At 34.5% G+C, this 16,705-nt stretch overlaps 1 protein-coding gene across 6 annotated transcripts in view; it reads left to right on the top strand.

Moving 5' to 3' along the window:
• Nucleotides 1–16,705, top strand: part of ZRANB3 (zinc finger RANBP2-type containing 3) — a 362,832-nt gene that overhangs the window by 271,759 nt on the left and 74,368 nt on the right. For all 6 annotated transcript variants that reach the window (XM_037850112.1, XM_037850110.1, XM_037850111.1 and 3 more), the window contains exons 9-12: nt 6,417–6,536; nt 8,679–8,798; nt 11,473–11,652; nt 12,472–12,624. In XM_037850112.1, coding sequence (XP_037706040.1) covers nt 6,417–6,536; nt 8,679–8,798; nt 11,473–11,652; nt 12,472–12,624 — 573 coding nt within the window. The remainder of the gene's footprint in view (nt 1–6,416; nt 6,537–8,678; nt 8,799–11,472; nt 11,653–12,471; nt 12,625–16,705) is intronic.

The following is a 16,705-nucleotide window of genomic DNA, read 5'->3' as shown; positions in this document are numbered from 1 at the left end:
TGGCCCTGGCTTGTGGGATTGAGAAAGCCGCCTTAGACCAAAAGGGGGAAGAGAAATGAAACAAAAAAAGAGTTTCAGTGACTGAGAGATTTCAGACAGAGTTGAGAGATCATTCTAGAGGTTATTCTCATGCATTATATATAGATATCCTTTTTAGTTTTTAGTGTATTGTAATAGCTAGAAATAAATACCTGAAACTGTTGAACTATGATCCAGTAGTCTTGATTCTTGAAGATGGTTGTGTATAACTCATAAGGTGTGACTTGTGTAATTGCAAAAACCTTGTGACTGATGCTCCCTTTATCCAGTGTATGGACAGATGAGTAATAAAACAAAGACAAAAAAATAAGTAAATAATGGGGGGGGTGGATAAGGGGCATGGGATGTTTGGAGTGTTCTTTTCTTTTTTATTTTTATTTTTATTTTTTTGTGGAGTAATGAGAATGTTCAGAAATTGATTTTGGTGACAAATGCACAACTGTATGATGATACTGTGAACCAGATTATACACTTTGGATGATTATCTGGTACGTGAACATACCTCAAGAAAATTGCATATTAAAAACAAATTATAGTATTCAAGATAGTGTGGTACTGCATGAGGATGAACTTATGGATCAATGGAATAAATTTGAGAATCCAGAAATATAGCCTCACTTTTAAAATCAATTGATTTTTGAGAAGGGTGCTAAGACAATTAAGCTGGGAAAGAGTAGTCTTTTTAACAATCATGCTGGGGCAACTGGATGTCCACGTGCGAAAGAATGAAGTTGGACCTCTGCCTCATGCCATATGCAAAACGTAACTTAAATTGAATCTAAGATGTGGCCTTTCTCTCTCAGCCAACTCTGCAAATAAACTCACTGCCCTATCCCATACACGGGGCCTGACTCCCATAGGTGTAAGTCTTCCTGGCAACGTGGGACATGACTCCCAGGGATGAGCCTGACCCTGGCATCACAGGATTGAGAAAGCCTTCGTGACCAAAAGGGGGAAAAGAAATGAAAGAAAATAAAATGTCAGTGGCTAAGAGATTTCAAATAGAGTTGAGCAGTCATTCTGGAGGTTATTCTTAAGAATTATGTAGATATTCCTTTTTCGCTTCTAGTGTATTAGAATAGCTAGAAAGAAATACCTGAACCTGTTGAACTATAATCCAGTAGACTTGATTCATGATAATTGTATAACGATACAGCTTTTAACATGTGACTGTGTGATTGTGAAACCTTATGACTGACACTCCCTTTACCCAATATATGGGCAAATGAGTAATAAAAAAAAAGATTCCAGAAAAAAAAAAGCAAAAATTGTAAAATCCTTAGAACTAAACGTAAGTGTAAATCTTCATGGCTATGGACTAGCCAGTGATTTCTTAGATATGCCAAAAGCACATGCTTATAATAAAAGAAAAAAATAGATAAATTGGACTTCATAAAAAAATAAGAATTGAATATTAAATGTATCTCTTCATTTCTGCATTTCTTTAAATGAGATATAGTGTGTAGCCTTCAATATTATGTAAATTAGGCCTCATAAGTACCAGAAGCATTGCTATCAGCCTTATTTCAGTTAAATAGAGTTGTGAATACATGTGTTTCCTGCAACTTCTATGAAACCTGAACCTGCATAGACCAAAATCCTGATCATCATGAGGAGCTGCCACTCCATGTAATATCAACTTAAGATAGTTTGCAAGTAATTTCCCCCTCAGATAACTTTTAAGATATGACCATGCAGTGACAGTTTTAATTAGAATCAAATTAAGATAGTTAAAATTCAGGTATAGTCCATTTTTAAATGCAAACCTATGCAGTCCGCAACCAAAGAGATTGTATCCTAAAAGTTCATTTGTTGCTAGAGATTTTGGAACTCTAAACACATTTACTCCTAGAAACAATATCACAAACGATGGTTAACTTGCTATGTTAGGTCCCAGGAGCCTGTTTAGCCAATTATGTAATTGAACTATATAATATAATAATAACTAAGTCTTTAGGATGCAGTGGTAGGAAGGAGGGGGAGGGAGAGACCTTTGGGCTTTGGCATCAGCAGCTCTGGTGTTGATGGGGTGGGGACGTCTCTGGTAGAAACAACTTGCTTGGGAGGAGGCGGGGAATGCATCTGGGACAGGGAGTATAATGATTGTATAGTTAGTAAATTGGAATGGATAGTAAATGAATTTACCTTTAAAATATTCCAACTTGGCATGTACTTTTTGAAAGGGTAATCACAGTAAATACAGCTCTTTAGGCAAATATGCATTTTATTAAAGTGATTTAGTTGCCATGACGACGTGTCTGGAATTTATAGCTCCTTGTTTTGAGTGGGCTTCATTTGAACTTTCTGGGGCACTGAAATTCAAGGCTAAAGTTCTTAATGTCCTTAATTCTCATTATGTGATGAATTTCTATTGTTTAGAAAATTTAGACATATAAATATAGCTTGCTGAACCAATCTTGCGATTTTACATTCAAATGCATGAATTTTAAATAGGTACTTTTCGGTTTTAAAATGCCCCTAATATTTTTTTCTTTTCTAATGTTTTTTATTTAGTTTTTAAATTATCATCATCAGAGTTCCATATGATCGTGGTTTAGCAAGCAGAGGAAAATTAAGTCATTCCAACCTTATTCCCTAGAGGCCACCACTTTTTTATTCTTTTAGTTGATTCTTCTAGTATTTACTTCAAATTCCTCAATAACATGCTTTTAGTGCTTCTTGATTTTATTACCTTTCAATTTGCAAGTTTAGCTGTAATTAATTGGCTTCTTAATATAAAAGCAAAATTTTAGCTCTTTCACTCCTCTGCCTTTTCCACACATGTACCTCCCCATATTCCTGTCCTTTCAATAAAGTTATAGCTAGCTAGATATATAGGCAATCAGTTATAGTTTTACTAATTTTATAATAACTCATACTAATTTTGGTTTGATCAATATTCACTACTTATTATAACTATACAGTGTTTATAGGTGAAGAATGTCATATACTATAAATATGTTTTCTTTCTTCCACAATACATTTGTTTTCTTTCAAGTTATTGTCAAGCTTTTTTTTTCTCTTGCTTAGTACTTACCACTAATCCATTCTCAAATCCTCCCCTAGTTATTTACATATCCTTCCAATATCTTTAAACATCAGGTATTACATTAATTTCATCTTCTTAAGGCAGATTCCCTGGAGCTTTCTGATCTGTTCCAGTTTGAACTGTTGTTCTTTAGGTCTGCTGCAGACCTCTCATTTCAGCAGTTTTCTTTATTTCTCCCTTGTGATGAATCCCTCTTTCCTGGATCTTGTCATTACTCATTTACTCCCTTGTTTTCTGGAGCACATTCTTCAGAGCATCCTAACAAAGGTTACATTGGAGATAAAATTTTTGAGCCCTTCCATATTTGAAAATGTCTTTATTCTACCTTTACACTGGATTTTCAATTTGTCTGGATGTGGGATTCTTAGTTAGAAATCTTGTTTTTTTTCCAGAGAATTTTGAGGGCAGCATTCTTCTACCTTCTAATTTCTAGTATCAATGTTGAGAAGTCCAATGCCACTTGAAATTTTTATCCTAGTTTGATTTTTTAAAATCTTTTCCTCCCCCTCCCTGAAAGAACATTCCCCCAGTTTTCTTGCTCTGGGTCCATTTTAATCCATTGTGAAGGATTCTCAATAGACCCGTTCCATTTTGGAACTCAGGTCCTTCAGTTCAGTGACTTTTTCTTCATTTTTTTTTTTATTTCCTTTCCTCTGTTTTCTGTATTGCTTTGTGGAAGTCCTCTTATTCATATATTGACCTTGTGTTCTTGTCCTTTAATTTTCTCGTTTTTTTCTGTTAGTTTTCATCTACTTACTGGGAGATTTCTTCAACTTCATAAACCAGTGAATTTTTAATTTCTGCTATTATCTTTTTAATTTCCAAGAGTACTTTTTTCCCTCTGAAAGTTCCTTTTTTTTGTAGCATCCTGTTCTTGTTTTACAAATGTAATTATCTTCTGGTTTCTTCTCTCTGCGTAGTTGATCTGTTCATAGTGGATGCTTTCCACAAATGTCTGGTGATCCTTGGCTCTTTGTTTGTATTTACAAGGAAGACACTAAACGTTGGCTGGAAACTGTGTGTGGATGTGACTGGTAGACTATGGTCTTCAATGAAGAGTGATCTTGCTGGGATGTCTTGGAGAACCCCTAATGTCAGTGCCTTTTCTCTTCTCCAGAAAATAATAATTTTATGATTCTGTTCTACCCTCCTAGAGGGCATAAGCCAGTCTGTGTGTTTTGGGACCTGTGGAGATAAGAAGGCTGAGGGAGAGGGGCAGATCCCAGCGTATATTACATAACTTTCAATTAATCCCTGTAATTGCTGTAAGATACAACTATCATCAATGTGTGGGGTTCCTTTGTTCCAGCTACTCTCTGTTTAACCCTGTGTGGGATGTGAGGAGAGAGGATCTGGAACATTGTTGCACTGAATCAACTATTGTATAACTACTGTATTAACTATTTGTGGCTTACTAATATTTCCTTATTTTGTGTAATATTACCATATTTTGTGTAACCATTCATCTGTTGGTAGACACTTGGGTTGTTTCTACTTTTGGCTATTGTGAATAATGCTGCTGTGAACATCAGTGCACGAATATCTGTGCAAGCCCCTGCTTTCAACTCTTGGTGATGTATCTAGAAGTGGAATTGCTGGGTCACTTGGTAATTCTAGGTTTAACTTGAGGAACCACCAAACTGTTTTCTACAGCAGCTGCACCATTTTACATTCCACCAACAATATGAAGGCTCCTTCCTGTGCTCTTGATGCCATCACTCCAGCCTCTTGTAAGACCGTCTCTGTCCCGTAGACAAGCTGAATCTCATTTTCCATTTCTCTTAACCCATTTACTCCTTTAACTGCCTGTTTGTAAACCTACCTATATTTTAATTTTAAAAAGGCATAAACCAACTTTCCTTAATCCTTAAGCTTCAGTACCTGCTTTCTTATTCTCCTTTTTCCAGTGTTCCCTGAAAAATATGCTATTCTTAATACTTCTGCTTTCTTTTCTTCAATTTTTTTTCCTTAGCTCTATTCTTTTTAGTCTTCTATGTGAACTTTTTTGAAAATCTCCCTCTAAACAAAAGTACCAACCCCTTCCTGGGCCATATATAGCCTATTTGACTACCTCCTTTCCATGGAAACTCTTCTTGTTTTGTTTTTGTTTGTTTGTTTTAACTCCTAATTTGTCTTGTTCTTTTTTACCTCTCAGTTTTAAAAAAAAAACATTTTTTATTGTGAAATACAACATATATGCAGAAAAGTGATAAATTTCAAAGTACAGTTTGACAAGTAGTCATAGAGCAAATTTCAAAGTATAGTATGGGTTGCAGTTCCACAGTTTCAGGTATTTCCTTCTGATTGTTCTAATATACCCAAAACTAAAAAAAAAGTAGCTATATAATGATTCTGTAGTCTTAATCATTTGTTGAATCCTAACCTCTCTGTCATAACTCCTCCCTCTCATTTGCTCATCCTCTCAATCTTCAGGGATATTTGCTAATAATGGTTCTAATTTTTTCATGTTGAAAAGGGGTGTCGATACTATGGTATAGGGGAATGCAGCTGGTGGATGTTTTGGGAGAAACTGGTACTTCTAAGTTTCAGGGCTTATCTAGCTAAGGAACAATCTGGGAGTTTTAAGTTCCTGGAAAATAAACTTAATAAGTAAAAGTTTTTTAGAGTCTTAGATAGAGCCCTGGATTTTCTTTAGGATTATCAAGAATGCTGTTGGTTGGAGCTTGGCATAGCATGGAAGTTTGCAATATCTATTGAAGCTTGAGTAAGAGTAATCTCCAGAATGACCTTTTGACTCTATTTGAAATCTCTCAGCCTCTGAAACCTTATTTTGTTACATTTCTTTTCCCCCTTTTGGTCAAGAAGGCATTGTCAATCCCACAATGTCAGGGCCAGGTTCATCCCCGGGAGTCATGTCCCATGTTGCCAGGGGGAGTTATACCCCTGGGAATCATGTCCCATGTAGAGGGGAGGGTTATGAGTTTATTTACAGAGTTTGACTTAGGCCACATCTGAGCAGCAAAAGAGGCTCTCTGGGTGTGACTCTTAGGCACGTTTGTAAGTAGGCTTAGCTTCGCCATTACAGAAATAATTCTCATAAGGGTCAACCTTAAGATCAAGGGCTTGGCTTATGAAATTGGGAGTCCCCATTGCTTGTCCCCTGAGTTTTTTACCCTCTTGTCCCTCTTCTACCACAGGCCTCTTAACTGTGTACTTGTACTTCCTTTGGTTACTTAGTGAACAAAGCAGTTAAAAGTTCATAGAAATACATTGATTCTTAAGAAGTCTCTTGCTTTATTAAAAGAAAATGACATTATTTTAATACACATTTTTACAACATTAATAAGGTTTAACTTTTAATATTTAGGCAGGTGCTGTAAAAGATTATATTAAGATGATGCTTCAGAATGATTCACTAAAATTTCTGGTTTTTGCTCACCATTTGAGCATGCTGCAAGCTTGCACAGAAGCAGTCATAGAAAACAAGGTATGTTACCATTTTTTAAAAAAACACTTTTTATAATGTAGAATTTAATAGCTAAACAACAGTTGTAGTCTTATAATTGAGCTTTTTTGTCTTCTTTAGGTGATGGTATATAAATTATTACTCATATTTCTTTTGTAAATTATACTATTATTATGATACACTATTAAATTTTCGCTTTTATGTCAGTCTTAGGATTTTACACTGATCAAATGATCTCTATTGATTAGATATGCTACCTTAATAGACTATAATGTGAACTCTGATTTTGTTCCTGGGTATACCATTTGAGAGGGTACAGTCAGTTAAAAGTTAAAATTTTTGTCTACATGCAAAGGTGCCTTAAATGTGGGTGATGTAGAGGGGAAAGGAAGAATTAATTCAGCCAATTTTATTGCCCAACTTCAGTCATACTTTTTAAATTTACAGACAACAAACATTCTACAGAATATGATTATTAATTAATTTGAAACATATAGACCAGGTAATTTATCTCGTTAACTCCACCAAACCTGCCTCCTTATTAACATCTTCTTAGATCCACCTTGTTATCTAACAGTCCTGTCAGTAACAGTGTCTTCCATTTGTTCTTTTTAAATGCTGAGAGCTTTTAGGGAGGCTCAGAAGCAGCTAAAATAAATTTCCTGGCAAATTATTTGAGCTTAATATACATGTAGAAGCAAAGATACTTGCTTGAGTAGGTAGATTTCTAAATGGAAGAGTTGAAGTCATGTTTTTCTTAATCTTTGTGTACAATGTTTTCAATATCAGCTAATATGTTCATTAATATTATAAAAGAAGTAATCCTAGCATTTCCTGCATAGAAAGATTTATAATATGATAAAGTACTGTACATTAAAAGATGTTTTCTAATTGATTATCATATAGTACCTGTAAAAACACCCTCCAAGGAAGAGTTAATTAGCCTTAGAAATAATTTTTAAATGATTAAAGAATAGTTAGATTTATAATATTTTCTAATCTATTCCATTATACCTTAAAACTCTTAGAACTGCTTCAGATAATAGCAATCTGTCTTCACTGATGTGTTTAGGATGCCATTTAACATAGTAAGAGTTAACAGTGTAGGTGGTTATGGAATTAGTGGTGAATTTCTCCTAAACCCTCCCTAGCCTGACTGATAATGTGTTTTCTTCAGAAAGACCCTCAGAGGATTTTATAGCCTCCCTTAATGGATATTAAAAGGATCAGTGGTCAATTTATATCTGTTTTTTGAAGACATAATAAGTTAATAAGGACTTTCTATTTAATCATTAACTTGGCTATTCCTTTATAAAAGTGAATATTTGTGTGATTCATCTATTTAAGGCTGAGTTTTCCAAAGATGTACGCATATGAATGAAACTATTTGAAACCCAGAACTTATACTTGTTTTTAAGAAGTTGAGTAATGAGTTCTTTTTAGCTATTTCTAATACATGCTGTTTGCTTCCTTTTCTCAACTTATTCATCCTTCAAGAGAGCTCTGAGCAGCTTTGCCTTTATCGTTTCCCTACTTCTATGCGTGTCTTGTTCCCACCTCAATGGAAATGATCACGTATTTCTTTTATGTGTAATAGTTTGAAAAAAAGACAACTCAAATCATAGATTAAGAAAGATTTTTCCCCAAGTAATATTTGAGATAGTTCAGAAATAAATATACTAAACTTTATAAATCCTTTATATGTGGAAAGTATGTGGGCAGAATCATCTTTCCCCTTTCTTGCATGTCAGGATTGTTTTTAGTTTGCAGTTTGTGATCCTGTAACTTTAAAATTAGTCTTATCTATCATTTAAAGTTTGCATATCAGATTACACAGAATTTTACTGGAGACACGTTTAACTTAATTCAGCAAAGATAAGTGACACTTCTAATATGCAAGATATTGCCCTTGGCATTGATGGTATAAAGATGAATTAGACATAGATCCTACCTTCAAGTAGCTTAAAAGATTAAAAAAAGAAGAAATTGTTATAAGAAGTTGAGAAATTTGGTTAAGATTCTTCTTATATAACATTTACCAGCCTGTCATTGTAACCAATTTCCATTTTTAATGTGAACATAAAAATAAGATGCAAAATATATAAAATGAGATGGGTACATAGGAGCTTCTCCTAACATTGCTGTTTCCCTTGTTAACACCAGACTCGCTACGTTAGAATAGATGGAAGTGTTCCATCTTCAGAAAGAATACACCTAGTTAATCAATTTCAAAAGGATCCTGATACTCGTGTGGCTATCCTAAGCATTCAGGCTGCTGGTCAGGTAAGAAACTTCAGCTCAAAATTGGATAATGAAATGTTGTTGAAATAATAAAAAGGGCATTATCCACAATTATAACATTTATATCTGGATATCTGGTGTAATAAATATTCATTCTACTTAAGAGAGTGCTAGGAAGTATAATAGAAAGCCTCAAAATCTTTGATTCAAATCTTCCTAAACTGCCAAGGAAAGAATTTCCTAGAAGAGTTTAATTAATTTGAAATTAACTGATTAATTAAGGTCAAAATTTTTCAAAGACCCTTTTCCTTTCTTTGCATTTACACAGAATTTTCTCATACCTTTTTTATAGCATTTACCCTACTTTGTTGTGTTTCATCAGGGTCTGAGGGAAAAGAACTTGTCTCAGAACTTTTTATGGAGTTGCCTTGGCTTACCCATATGTTTCAGTTAGGTTTAGGTTTGGATGCAAGTAAATGAAAACCCAAATTAAGAGTAACTTAAGGGCACAAAGTTTTATTCTCTCATGTAGACAGTCCAAGTCTAGCCCAGTGGTTCCACAGATCATTAGGATGTAGGCCCCTTCTAGCCTTCTGCTACACCAGTCCTAGTATCTATCTCTTATCTAAGTCCTAGTGGCTCTTATCTAAGATAGCTGTTAGAGCTCTTCTCTCACATCTGCAATCCAGGCAACAGGCTAGAGAAAAGGAGGCTACAAATGTAATCTTTATTCCAGGTATCACTGCTAAAAGTCAGGTGTTATGTTTCAAAGGGAAAAGGAAAGAATAGATATTGGGGAAAGCACACTACGTGAGAGGGGATCCTTCTGGACTTTTTTCCTGCCTAATATTCGAAAATGTTTTGATATAAATATCTAAGCCAGAGTATTTAACGTAGGGAAAAGTAATTCAGTGTACTGATGTGCATTCAACCTGGTACATGCCAAATCTGGCAACTTCTGGGGACTCTGGAATCTGGACCAGGGTTCAAGGATTTGCTTTTACCCACCTAGTTGGCGTAGGTGAAATTACATGTATATAGCAAGTCCATGAGAATGAGGCAGATGTAGAACTCACTAGGAATTCTAACCAAAATGAAGGTTGTCTCAACACTTCCCTCACATTAGATTAAGTTTCCAGGAATCTGAGTTTTATAATATTCCAGCCATAAAGAATATTGTCAAAAAAAGGGTTTTTAAAATTAGAAACAAAGTACTTATAGCAGGGGAAATGATATGTAGGAGAAAGCCACACAGGAGAGTCTGGGAATGGCTTGATAAAAGGCTTTTTAAAATTAACAATGAACAGGGCACTCACATTTTATTCAAGGTTATATGCCTGAAGACCTTGTATAATTCAAATTCATGTATTTGATGACTAATATCTTCATAAGAATAAAGGAAAGTAGAGAGGGCTGTGTTATTGTTGCTTGTATATCTTCCACTGTAGTTTAGGAACATCTTAGAGTGATGTTGATCTTGCCAGTATATTTTCCCTTTATTCCTGTAGGGTCATATGATGCTTTTTCTTCTTTTGTATATGCTTTTTACATACTTAAAAAACTGTTCCTTATTTTTTCAGCATTATCTCCAATGTTATATGGAATTTCCTTTCCTAAATTGCAGCATAGTTTAACATGGTGATTGTTTGACTCTCTCCATCGTTTTTGTTCCATTTAACAATTGTTCCAAAATGACTGCTTTTCAGGGAGTTTTTCAGTTTGAGACTAGTGCCACCATTTAGTGAATGCTAGTATGATTTTGTTGTGGGATATAAAAATATATTAAGTTATAATAACAATGTATATTAAAAGGCAGCCACAAAAGTCACTCACAGAAGTTCCAGTGCATGTAAACCACTGTGTGGATTAGATGATACTCCCAAAGCATGGTGAGTATTTCTGTAGACCACCTAACATCATTTGCTTCTAAATGGCAATAGCATAAGCATGGTTCACACTTCAGTCAGTCTTCCAGCTTTAAAATCATGCATTTCGTCATATTTTTAGTTTGAGGAGATTTGCATTATTTTGTATATTGATTACAAAATGAGATAATTAATATTTTTAATGTCCTATTATTTCAAACTCACATAAAATACAATGCTCTATATATAGAGAGAGAAAGAGAGAGAGAGACAGACAGACAGACAAATGGCAATAAACTTTAGGGTTCAGGATGTAACAAGAAATTTCACAGGAAGAAAACAGTATGACTTAAAGACATGATTTTCTTGCTTTATAACATGGCAGTATGAATTAAATGAATAGAAGATATTGGTGCTTTCTGCCTAGTTGCTATGGATACCATGTGTAAGAAATTATATTCTAGTTTCTAATGTATTTTATTCAGTTTTCCACTGGTAATGTGAATCCAGTCTTTACCTGAGGGTGAGGTGATTTTATGTGTGTGTGTGTGTGTGTGTGTGTGTGTGTGTGTGTGTGTGTGTATATATCTCAAGTTGATTTTTTACCTTTTAAATGTGGTTTTGTTTGTTTGTTTGTTTTTGTGTTTTTAGTTCACCTGGCTGTCTTGCAATAAGCAGTCGTTTGCCTGTCATGAAGTAAATTTCTCTTAATTTGGCTTAAAATGAAAGATTGATTTGTAGGTTTTTTTTGAGTCAGCGTTCTCTTGTCCACTTAACATGTTCAGAAAAACTTTATTATATGTGGCTCTATATTAAGTTCTGTTTATTTGCATCACAATTTCTTTGGTTAGGGTTTAACATTTACTGCTGCCACTCATGTTGTATTTGCTGAACTGTACTGGGACCCTGGACATATAAAACAAGCAGAAGACCGTGCTCACCGAATTGGGCAGTGCAGTTCTGTGAATATTCACTACCTCATTGCGAATGGAACTCTAGACACCCTTATGTGGGGAATGTTGAATCGCAAGGTAAAGCTTGAATTTAAACTTACTCATTGTGGTCCATAGGCTGCATGAATTAGGGCTGAACTTGATTGTTTCTGGCAAAGGCTCCTTTACTATACCAAGTCAACAGACCAAGTTCAGATAAGGCTCCCATCAGTAGTGCCCTACCTGCTGTCCTCTGTAAAAGAGAGAGGCATGCATTTACATGTATTCCTCCTCTCTTCCAAACCCTGCTTCCACCACTTTAGAGGCTAGAATTATAGTGTCAGCTAGCAAAGAACCATAATGCTTTCAAACCACAGCTCCCTTCCGTGATCTAAGAATAAATTGTTTCTCAGAAGGATTCTTGAGTTCCCAACTAATTCTGGACAGATGACAGCCTGTACCCAGACTCTAGAAAAGGTAGGAAGGACAGTGTTTACTCTGTCCCTTCAGCTGTCTCTTCTCCCCAACCTTGAGGAAATTTATAGAAAGGACTTGACTAAGAATTACAGCATGTTTTCAAGCACTGGGGTGTAGATATTCAAATGGCCAGTCATATGTAGGTTACATTTCAAATTATATAAATATTGCAACAAAAGTTTTCATGACCAGAGCATATAGTATAACTTCTCTAGTTAGACCTTTTCCTCATTAAGCATGAGAATCTTTGATTTGGTATTTTGATTGTAAATTTGAATAATTATCTTACCAAAGCCCATAATATGTTAAACAATATGATTCTCTTTGTGGATAGCTTGTGATTTCAGTGCAAAGTCAAGTTATTGCTTAGTGAATGTCAGCAGTTAAAATGGCTTTTAGTGGTGATCTGTGGTAAAATTCACATGCTTATCAACCTTACAGGCTCAGGTTACAGGGAGCACCTTGAATGGTAGGAAGGAACAACTTCAGGCTGAGGAAACTGATAAGGAAAAATGGGATTTCCTGAAATTTGCTGAAGCTTGGACACCACGTGAAAGTTCTGAAGAGCTCAAGAATGAAATTTTGTTCACTCATGTAAGTTTATATGACTTATTTTTTCTATCTGTTTAGTATCCTGAAACTATAACTGTGTCGTGTGTTGTTTTAAATAGCAATTCTCAATTATTCATGCTGTTGAAGGGAGGGAGACTTCACCTAGATGTGGAAAACCCCTTGAACCAAAAAATAACATTGGTAGAAGGAGGCTACAGCACTGGCTTGTATCTTCCAACAGAGTTGGTTTTTAGCAGTCATTGTTCAGTTTCTTAGATAAACCGGCTGAATAGGATCCAACCTGCAGAAGAAAATATACAAGGCTATCTTTATGACCCCAAGGGTAGAGAAGGATGCATTAAATTTGGCACAAAATGCACAAACCATGAAGAAAAAGATGGAGATATTTGACTATAGAAAAATAAAAAACTATTGTTCTACAAAATGTACTATAAACAAGTCACAGATTTAGTGAAAGTATTTGCATTGAATGTCTAAAGTATATAAAGAAGTAATACAAACCAATTAGTAAAAACACAAGCCAATAGAAAAACAGGCAAAGAATGTGAACATCTGAGGAGACCCAGATAGCCAATAAACAGGAAAAGAAGCTCTGCCTCACTAAAAAGTAAGGCAAATTGTATTAGGTACCTTTTTCCCTTTACATTTAACAAGTAATCTGGTATGATACTTTGAGATCACAAATGTCCTATTCCCAAAACCTTCTACCCAGTGGTTTTACTTTGCTTGAATTAGCTTCGAAATAGTGGTTTTTCTGATTTCATCATTCCTTCTATACTTATTAGCTGACACTTTTCTGTAAAGAAGAATTTTACTTCCTCTACTTAAAAAAAATCACTGCAGACTTGAAGATTCTATTATTATTGTTATTGTTATCATCATCAATTATTTAATGTGTTATAATCCTTTTTTATTAAAGCTCTGATCTGGCTAATGGAAGTTCCTTTAAGTTAGCTCCTATTCCTTTTTTACAGGTTCCCATAATTCTCTGATTGCTTTCTTACTTCTTGGCAAGCAATATATTCCAGGTTCACCTTGTATTTTCTTTGTTTCAGATATAGAACAGGCCATTTCTTTAAGGAACCCTGGTTCCTTTTAGTGTGGAATGGTATTTAGAAATCGAAATTTTTTTTTAATTGCTCTGGGATGTCATTGCTTCTAGCTCTTTTTCACTTTGCACAGCTGTATACATACACATTTGCATAGATAGATATGTGTGTATAAACAGATGTGTATGCTATTAACAGTTTCTTCTTTTTCATAAAATGTCCTATGAATATACACAAATATACAAGTATGTATGTGTGTATGCACTTTAAAACACATGCATGAAATTACATCATGCATTTTTTTCACTTAATCTGCCTTGAGTATCTTTCCATACCAGCATATAAAAGTCTACCTCATTCTTATAACAATCATGTAGTGCTAGATTATATGCCTGAATCATTGTTTACTTGATCAGCCCCTGATGGATGTACATGTTAAATAAAACACTGATTTATCTTTCTATTTTCTAGTTGCAAGCAGTGCTATACTTAAAATTTTCTGTATTTCTGTGAGAATATCAATAAGGTTAATTCCTAAAGAGAATTTGTTAGGTCCAAAGGTAAATGCATTTGGAATTTTAATCATTGTTGCGAACTGCTGATCAAAATGGTTGTATCAATTCCCATCACCACTAACATCATGTGAGAGGGACTATTTCCTCACATCCTTGCTAACATTGGCTTTTATCAGTCTTATTTTTAAAATTTTTTTTACAATATGCTTAGTAAATGATACTGTCCTATTATCCTGACTCACATTTCTCTTTGATTGCAAAGAGAAGCATCGTTTCATATGTTGGTCTTTTTAATTTTTTTTCTGACATGCCATGTGCACCTCTGTTTTTCCATTGGTGGTTTCATGATTTTCATGTTGATTTACATGTTCTTTTTATATTAAGGAAATCAGATATTTGTCAGTTATGGGCTATAAAAATATTTTTCTAACTTGGTTTTCTTTTGAGTTTGTTTAATATGCAGAAATTCTCATTTAGGGAGAGAAAAATATATATGTGTATGTATTGTGTGTGCATGTAATTTTTAGTTGTAAGTTCATACTAATCCTTCCAGTTCAAATCCAGCACCACAAGGTTCTTCCTTACTTTCCCCAAATATCTATACAAATATAAATGTTTATATTTCCCTTATGCAACAAGAACCCTGGTTCCTAACATCATCAATACACTTACTCATTTGCTCTATCCTTCATACATGCAAAATACTTTTAAAATTACCACACCGATACCATTACCAACTGCTGAGTATAATTCAAGATTTCTTTGCAATTCCAGATATATCTCACTGAAGGTCAGGATATCATGTTCAAAGTTACTTGAATTAATTCTTTTTTTCTATGTGGTTATCTTATAATTTTGATGTGCATTTAGGTTCATTTGTTTCTGTGTGTATTTAAGTTTAGGATTTACTTTTTTAAACCTTTTTATGTTTAACTTTATTTTTTGAGTATTTCAAACAATTAAATAGTTCAATCAAAACTATATAAAAAAGGTATATCCAGACAAGTCTTACTCTCATTCCTATTTCTGTTACCATTCATTCCCTGTAGGTAACCATTTTTATTAGTTTCTGATTGAATCCTTCCTGCTTTTTATCTTTTGCAGAAATAAGCAGCTGTATTTATTTATTGTGTGTGTTCAATAAAATAAATTAAAACAAAAATGAGTACCATTTTACACCCATTGGATTAGCAACAATGAAAACATTTGACAGCACAAAGTAGGGAAACAGGAACTCTCATACACTGTTTGGAGGGAATATAAATTTTTATAACCACTTAGGGGAACAATTAGGCAATATTAATAAAGATGAAGATGTCCTCTGTTCCGGTTTGCTAAAGCTGCTGTTATGCAAAATACCAGAAATGGATTGATTTTTATAAAGGGGATTTATTAAGTTACAGATTTACAGTTCTGAGGCCATAAAAGTGTTCAAGCTAAGGCATCAACAAGAGGATGCCTTCACTGAAGAATGGCCAGTGGCATCCAGAACACCTCTTGTCAGCTGGGAAGGCATGTGGCTGGCATCTGCTGGTCCCAAGTTGTGTTTCAACTCCCTCCCTGCTCTTGTGCATCCTTAGCTTAGCATCTCCAAATGTCCTTCTGTCCACAACTCCAAGCATCTCTGAGCAACTCTGTCAGCTCCCAAGTGTCTCTCCAAAAGTCTCTCTCAGCTGCTCTTGGGGCATTTTTTCCTCTCTTAGCTTCTCCAGAGCAAACTCTAGGTTAGCATCTCAAAGCATCAGCAAGCCTCGGGGCCTGTGCTGGCTCTTTTTAAAGGACTCCAGTAAACCAATCAGGATTGGATGGGGCCAAATCTCCATGAAAACATTCATTCAAGAGGTCACACCCTAATCAAAAAGATTAATTAATCTGCCCCCACAAGATTGCATTAAAGTATATGATTTTGAGGGGACATAATATATCCAAACTGGCACACCTCCAACTAACAATTTTATTGCTAGGAACATAGTCTCACACATGTGTATAAGGATACATGCACAAGGATGTTTATTGCATTACTTTTTAAGATGCAAAAAAATGGAAATGTCTGTCAGTTGGAGAGTGAATCAACAAATAATCATATCATGAGATACTATTTAAAAGTTTACATTTGTATCTTTTTGTACTTTCTGAATTAAAACAAAAAAAGTTAACATGAATAAATTAGATTTAGATGTATCGACATGACCAGATCTTGAAAATATTATGTTATTTTTAAAATAGCACACAAACTAATATTATGTATTTATGAATGCATGTATATGAAATAAAATATGTAAACATTGACTGGAAGAATGTGTATCAAATTTATAATATTGGTTGCCTCTGGAAGAGAAGAACAAGGACTGGGAAGGAGTAAAAATGGGATGTCAGCTTTATCAGAAATGTTTTCTTTTATTTTAAAAAAGGATCAGAAGTAAATTTTACAATATTAGTATTTGTAAATTTTGAATGATGAATATATTGATGTTTTATATTCTCTGCACAGTTCTGTATTTAACCTCCCCCCACTCCACAAGTCATATTTGAAGACCA

The sequence above is a fragment of the Choloepus didactylus genome, chromosome 9, assembly GCF_015220235.1.
Source record: "Choloepus didactylus isolate mChoDid1 chromosome 9, mChoDid1.pri, whole genome shotgun sequence".
In the NCBI taxonomy this organism is placed as follows: Eukaryota; Metazoa; Chordata; class Mammalia; order Pilosa; family Megalonychidae; genus Choloepus; species Choloepus didactylus.
This window is presented reverse-complemented; position numbering and strand designations above follow the sequence as displayed.